General features: G+C 40.7%; 2 protein-coding genes across 4 annotated transcripts in view; both read left to right on the top strand.

The window, feature by feature from the left end:
• The window catches only part of LOC107675970 (cellular nucleic acid-binding protein-like), a 7,241-nt gene extending 2,690 nt beyond the window's left edge, over positions 1-4,551 (top strand). The window contains exons 1-4 of one of the 2 annotated variants that reach the window (XM_016470472.1): positions 230-414; positions 496-561; positions 3,224-3,422; positions 3,491-4,551. In XM_016470472.1, coding sequence (XP_016325958.1) covers positions 312-414; positions 496-561; positions 3,224-3,422; positions 3,491-3,608 — 486 coding nt within the window. In that variant the 5' untranslated portion in view covers positions 230-311 and the 3' untranslated portion in view covers positions 3,609-4,551. Of the gene's footprint in view, positions 1-229; positions 415-495; positions 562-3,223; positions 3,423-3,490 lie in introns of those variants that run through there. The other variant, XM_016470473.1, reaches the window with a different exon arrangement.
• Positions 4,552-5,073: 522 nt separating this feature from the next.
• Positions 5,074-7,023, top strand: part of LOC107675971 (pre-mRNA-splicing factor ISY1 homolog) — a 6,427-nt gene continuing 4,477 nt past the window's right edge. The window contains exons 1-4 of one of the 2 annotated variants that reach the window (XM_016470475.1): positions 5,522-5,784; positions 5,883-5,925; positions 5,999-6,089; positions 6,181-6,582. In XM_016470475.1, coding sequence (XP_016325961.1) covers positions 5,587-5,784; positions 5,883-5,925; positions 5,999-6,089; positions 6,181-6,208 — 360 coding nt within the window. In that variant the 5' untranslated portion in view covers positions 5,522-5,586 and the 3' untranslated portion in view covers positions 6,209-6,582. Of the gene's footprint in view, positions 5,140-5,521; positions 5,785-5,882; positions 6,090-6,180; positions 6,583-7,023 lie in introns of those variants that run through there. The other variant, XR_001632665.1, reaches the window with a different exon arrangement.

Below are 7,023 nucleotides of genomic sequence, written 5' to 3'. Positions count from 1 at the left end.
TAAGTGTGTACCTTGTGTAATCTGTTTTGAGATTGCCATGAAAACAGCCGTGATGCTGGCGTGGCGTTAAAAAGTGAATGCATAAATAAATCAGCTGGTCTACAACTGTTGAGCAAAATGTGCTCGGCTAGTTGTGTGCTGGTTCCTTTAATGACTTGACTTGGAAGTTTCTTTTATTTTTGAGCACCACCTCCTGGGTTTGTGTTCGTTGAATATCTGACATAACTCTGGTGTCAAGACTGCAGCTTCATTCAAAGCATACAGCGGTTTATTTGCATGAAGTGTAATGTTCTCTCTCTCAGTCGGAGGCTATGAGCAGCAGCGAGTGCTTCGGTTGCGGCCGCACGGGCCACTGGATCAAGAACTGCCCAAACGCAGGCCGCGGCCGTGGAAAGGGTCGTGGCCGAGGGAAAGGTACGAGCCGCTCGCTGCGCTGTTAAAGCAGGCGTCTGCTGAGCGGATCGGCTGAATAATGTGTGTCTCTGCTCACGCTAGATCTGTTCTGCTATCGCTGTGGAGAGCCAGGCCACGTGGCGAGGGACTGTGAGAGGACCGAGGATGGTGAGGACGTGAAATCTGTAAAAACATTTGTGTTACGTGCTGTGATTGTAAACATTTCTCACATCAGAGAGTCTGTCCATCACTCAGGACACGGAGAAAACACTGTTCAGTCAGCTAGTCAACTTCACCATTACAGTTCACACACTGAGTTAAACAAACACTGGCTGGCTCATTTTAAATGGTTCAACTGTGTGGAAAAAATAAAAATTACTGTCTAAACTCTTTTTAGTCAGCAATTCATAGTAAATTTCAGGAATTACAAAGATATGGCAAGTAATGCATTAAATTAAACATTCAGTAGAAATACTGAAATAGCGTTTACTCGTGAGATGTGCTCCAGTGTTCAGTTTTATTTACAACTCTAGGTTTTTAAAGTTTGAATGCTGACAAAAGAGTAAAATTGCATTTTAAATATGTAAGGTAGAGTATTCACATCCAGTTAGCATTGGGTTAGTTGATGTGGTGCACTCCTAAAAAAACATTATTATGCTGTAAAAAAAAAGATTTTTCAAAGTAAATAAAGTAGATTAGTGTGGTGTTTTCCAAGAAAATACAATTTTAGACTTTTTTTTTACTTCAAAATTTCATGTTTAATTCAATGTGCTACTTGCTGATTGTAATTTGTGTGATTTATAAACAATTTCTTTCAAGTAGTTTATACACTATTTTCCCACATAAAAAAAAAGTTCACACTGTTGAAAAACTTCAGAATTTCCCTTTTAATTCAATATTACTAGCCGTTTCTCTTGAACTCTAATAGAAATGTCTGACGCAAAATTTCCCACAACAATCTTTTCCCCCCATGTGCATGTAAAAGATAAAGAGGATAAAAAATTACTTCACTATATTACAAATAAATCCTAGTCTAATCATGACAAACTGTATGTCATTATATAAGACTCCTATATATTTTACCAAATCTACATCATAACAGGAGTTCTGACCTGTCACAAAAAGTCTTTCTTCGTTCCTTTAATCACGCTTTAGAAATCATCATAAATTATATATCAATTGAAAGCTTAAAATCTAAAAATTCATCTTTTGAAAACCTTTTTAAAATCAGACATTGCATTATGATGGAAATGGTACATCAAAATCATATTACGAAATGTTTCCGTTCATGAATTATACCAATTTAAGTTTGGATGGTGCACTTTCACATCTGTGTTCAATGGGGCGACAGCTAAAGTGTTTTAGGAAAGGGATAAGGGTGACCAGCCACCGCAGTCAGCTAGTCAACTTCACCATTACACTATTTGGTTAAGGTTAAATTGTTCAACAGTGTGAAAAATAACTTCAAAATAGGTGCATGAACTGTTTTTAGTCCGCAGTTCATTGAGTTAAACATGCAATTTTGAAGTAGAAATACTGAAATAGTATTTTCTTGTGGAATGTGCTCCAATATTCAGCTTTATTTATGTTGATAAAAGAGTAAAATTCAGTTTTACTCCATGCGCCTTGGTAAAGTATACACATCTATTTAGCATTCGGTTAGTGGATGTGGAGCATTTTTAAAAATCATCATTATGAAGTAAAAAAGATCTTTCAAAGTAAATAAAATAGATTATTGTGGTGTTTTACTAGAAAACAAAAGAGAGAAGGGTGAACACTCCTGCTTTGTCAGCAAGTGTTGTAGGGATGGGCGATGTCTGATCGTTTGTGATATACCGGTAATAACTCTCCACGATAAGAACTAGTCTTCCCGCGATAATAACGATAAAGTCTAGTTGTTGACATTTCTGTGTGTGACTGTGCGGAGCGACATGGTGGAAGGCAGACGTGAAATTGATAGGAGTTTATCGCTAAACGAAGAGCTCCTTCTACTGGAGCTGGTTTGGTCAGGATTGAACAGTGCACAAAACAATCCGTCTGAATAAATGTAAAAGCCAAAACCTAGATATTTTAGGCAATATAGAAATCCTGGCCAGGATGCGTCCTGGGAAAATGGCACGTATGGTCACCCTATACTACAGTAGCATGCGTACGAGACCGTTTACAAACCTGTTATCCAGCAAAGATATCATTTATTGACATGCTTTTTCTCCAAATTAACTTAATAACATAGTCGAGTGTTTGAAATACTTCTTTTTGTGGCCAGACGTGGTTTCATATCACAGAATGATAGTATTATATACAGCGATAAAGGCTATGACGATCAGCATTGCATTATAAATATACTTTCCTTATTAAAAAAAATACCCAAGATTGCTTGAAGAGCACAGATAAACCATATATTGTCGCAATCGTGTGTTTATTGTCTTCAAGCTTCATCAGTTAAAATCTCCGTTGTGCGTTTTATTCAGCGATAACTGGATGCCTTTGTGCATATTGGGGATTTCCTGGAGCGTGGTCAGTGCTATTACTTCTGTGATGCATGTGTGGAGTTTCTGCGCGAGAGCGCCCTCCGGCTTCCAGTATATGAATTAAACCGTCATTACGGTACACGTGTGTGCTCAGTAATGCTCACAACACCCTATTTTGGGTAAAAACAGGAAAGATAATACTTCTCTCTAAAGAAACAGGATTCCTTGAATTATCATCATTGATATCGTTATGGTGATAAATACCAGAAATGTATTCGTGCTATATGTTTAAGCCGACATCGCTCATCCCTAGTGTGTGTGTGTGTGTGTGTGTGTGTGTGTGTGTGTGTGTTTTGCAGCGTGCTACAACTGTGGCAGGGGCGGCCACATCTCCAGAGACTGCAAGGAGCCCAAGAAGGAGCGCGAGCAGGTCTGCTATAACTGCGGCAAGGCCGGACACATGGCCCGCGACTGCGACCACGCTAACGAGCAGAAGTGCTACTCCTGCGGCGGCTTCGGACACATCCAGAAGGGCTGCGAGAAGGTCAAGTGCTACAGGTGAGCCGCGGTCCCCAGCGCCTCGGGTGCCAGAGAGCCGCGCTGACCTGTGCTTCTGCTCCTCTCAGGTGCGGGGAGATCGGACACGTCGCCGTTCAGTGCAGCAAGGCCAGCGAAGTCAACTGCTACAACTGCGGGAAGTCCGGCCACGTGGCCAAAGACTGCAGCATCGAGGCCACCGCTTAGCCCCGGGCCCTCCATCGCCCCTCCTTTCTCTGATTGATGGCTGTATTGTTTTCTCTGAGTCCTCTTCACTGGCCATCGGTTGGCTGATAGAGGCTATTCCCAGGCCAGTGAGCTCTTGACATGTAGAAGGTGGAAAGGGGTAGAAGAAAACTTCCCACTTTCTGCATTTAATACAAAAATTTTTATGTTTAGTTTGGTAGAGGTGTTATGTATAATGCTTTGTTAAAGAACCCCCTTTCCGTGCCACTGGTGAACAGAGATGTGTTGAGTGGAAGAGCGTGTGTCGGAGAGGCCTCTGGAGGCTCGGAGAGAAACACACATGCTAAAAACCAACCATACAGAGATCAGGGAAGCGCTCGCTTCTTGCATTGTTTGTTTTATCGCTGAGACTGAGGTAGTCTACGAGTGATTGAGCTGGAAAAGCAGCACAGGACACATACGGTTGGGTCTATCCGGGCCAAACCAGCAGTGCGCAGCTATGTGGAGAAAACAACAACAACATAAATGAATACGTCACGTGTAATATAGCGCAAACAACTCTATAGCATATTCTGGAAGCCTTGTGTAAGAACAGTACCAGAAAATGAAATCCTTTAAAACATGGGCTGTTTGGTCAGCCGTGACGTGGCAAACCTAGTTCATGATCCCAGGAGATAACCGATGGATGGAGTGTAGGTCGCTCCACCCAAGCTGAAAACTTCAATAAAAAAGGTAATAAAACAGATTTGGAGTTAGAAGAAAGGTGAACGTTTTCACAGAAATCAAAATGTTATTTTTATACAATATCACTTAGACTACTCTAAAAATAATAATGATGATGATAATAAAAAACTTTCATTTGCTTGTACTCAGTTTTTAAGTCGGAAGGTGAATGCAACTGAAGTTGTAGGACATAGAAATGTAATTTTAAACTCAATAAATCTGGAGGAGGAAGGGGTGTGAAGACTGGCCTGTCTTTTCTGAGTGCTCTCATGTTTCCGTTTCGTTCCAGGAATACACTCGGTGTTTTGGATTGTAGATTGTAGTTTTGATTTTTCAGAGAAGTGTCTGCACATTTGGCCACACAGTGTGTTTTTGTGCGTGCTGAGGCTTGCAAACCGTGGCAGATCTCATAGTATGGTTTTATTTTTTAGTGGAAAAATATTTACTAATTACTTTTTTTAAACCGAGTTTATATTACACATTGGGATTTTTTTTAACAAAATATTTTGTCTAATTTTAAAGTAGTAATAAAAAGGTTATTATTATATCATTATTATAGTTTTTTGATGGTTGGCGTGTTTTTCTGTTGACACCGACACACATACAGTTCAGTTTGCCTCAAGAAGATCACTGTAAAGTCCTGTTTGAAAGAAACAGACAATTACTCTTTCAAAGTAGTACCAGTTACAAGTTAGTACATAAACCCACCTGCCTTCTCAGGCGTTTGATCTGTCATCGCTTGGCGCCGGAAGTGGTCCAGTGTAGCGACACGTCATCTTCATGCGTCGTGCGCACTGACGCGGGATCGAACATCTGAGCTACAAACATGGTCAAATAAATATTCTTCCCTAGCTAATGCATTTCAAATGATCGCACTTGTGTTATTATAGGTTTATAAAAGTAGCTGAATGGCTTTTTGTCTGAAATGAATACATATTCTGTCATCAGAAGCGTTTTTTGTCCGTTGACGCAGAAGTTTTGTCAGATGTAATAAACAGAGTTACAGAGATCAGATGCTTCTATTGTTATTGAGTACAGTATGCTGGGGTTAGCTTCAAATAAATGTCCAGCACGTGTTATCTGTCGAAGAGATACACTGGTATATGATTACGTGTTCTACAGAAAACATGAGCGCTTAAACACAGCCCGCTGAAGCGCACTGTTGCTGTTGTCATGTGTTGGCCCGAAACGCAGAGAAGGCCATGTAAGTGTCGTCTTTGGTATTTCTGTCCGATTATGAAGCTTTCTCTCGTGTCTCGAGCAGAGTCCTCTGTTAATGCTGTTGTTGCTCTGCAGGACAGCCGTGGCCAGGTTTCGTCAAGCCCAGCTGCAAGAGGAAAGCTTCAGGTTTTTATCTGAACGCGTCTGCATTATCTCTAGTGTTCACCGGATCATACGGCCTTCACAGGAGACGAGACCTTTTCTAGCTTCGGAGTGTAATGAGCTACCCAAAGCAGAGAAGTGGAGAAGACAGGTCAGACATCACGTCCAGATCTCTCCATGTTCTGCTGATATATGTGGGTTATTGGCCCACGAATACTCGGGTTAACTACTATTGTCTTGCAGTTCTAGATCGTCAGTGAGGTTTCAAAGAAAGTCGCCCCGATTCAAAACGGTGAGACTGTGAGAGAAAGACCAAAGGATGAAGAATCGAATGTGCCTGACTAACTCTTGCCTGTCTTCCTCAGCTGGTCTGGGTGAGTTTAAGACTCGGGATTTAAACGATGAAATCAACAAGCTGCTCCCAGAGAAAGGACACTGGGAGGACCGGACTATAGGGTAATCATCTCAAGTCAAACTAATGACCGATGGATGCTGTGTTACATCAAAGGAATTACTAATGTGTATTTCTAACTTCATCTGTCATCAGTTTTCATAGCTTCTACAGTCAGCTCTGAAGATCTGAGACCACCAGTGAAAATAGTTCGCTTGTGCATTTTTCCAGTTTAATCAAAAATTAGATTAGCGTAATAAACAGATCCAGCGAGACGTGTTTGAACACACCGCAGAGAGTAATTTGAGTTCTGCACAGAAATCTCTGTTAGAAACGGGTCAGAACACCAGAAGTATTAACGCTCACTGTAACCGTGGTGTTGAGGCAGAAATAGTCGGATGTTATTACATTATTCAGTTCAGGGTTTGTACAACCTTTTGAGAGAGAAATTCAAGCACTTTTCAGTGACTTTCAAGCATTCACACAACTGTTTACAGCACGTTAAAGCTCTAAAATGATCTCGTTTCAATGTTATTTTTAATGGGATGACCAAAATATGCTTTGTGGTAAACAAACACTTATGTAAAATTAAACAATACAGTGGTGTGAAAAAGTTTTTGCCCCCTTCCTGTTTTTTTAATTGTTTGCATATTTGTCACACTTAAAAGATTCAGATCATCAAACAAATTTGAATATTACACAAAGATAACCTGAGTAAATACAAACTGCAGTTTTTAAATGATTATTTATTTTATTAAGGAAAAAAGCTGTCCAAACCTGCCTGGCCCTGCGTGAAAAAGTAATTGCCCTAAATCTAATAACTGGTTGTGCCACCCAAAACCTTAATTTTGTTTTTCTTGAGCCATTCAGAGGTGGACTTGCTGGTGTGTTTTGGATCATTGTCCTGCTGCATAACCCAGGTGCACTTGAGCTTGAGGTCACAAACTGACGGCTGGACATTCTCCTTCAGGATTTTCTGATAGAGAGCAGAATTCATGG

This window comes from Sinocyclocheilus anshuiensis, unplaced genomic scaffold, assembly GCF_001515605.1.
Source record: "Sinocyclocheilus anshuiensis isolate Anshui unplaced genomic scaffold, SAMN03320099.WGS_v1.1 scaffold3089, whole genome shotgun sequence".
NCBI lineage: Eukaryota > Metazoa > Chordata > Actinopteri > Cypriniformes > Cyprinidae > Sinocyclocheilus > Sinocyclocheilus anshuiensis.
The sequence above is the reverse complement of the archived record's forward strand: the minus strand, read 5'-3'. Positions and strand labels throughout refer to the sequence as shown.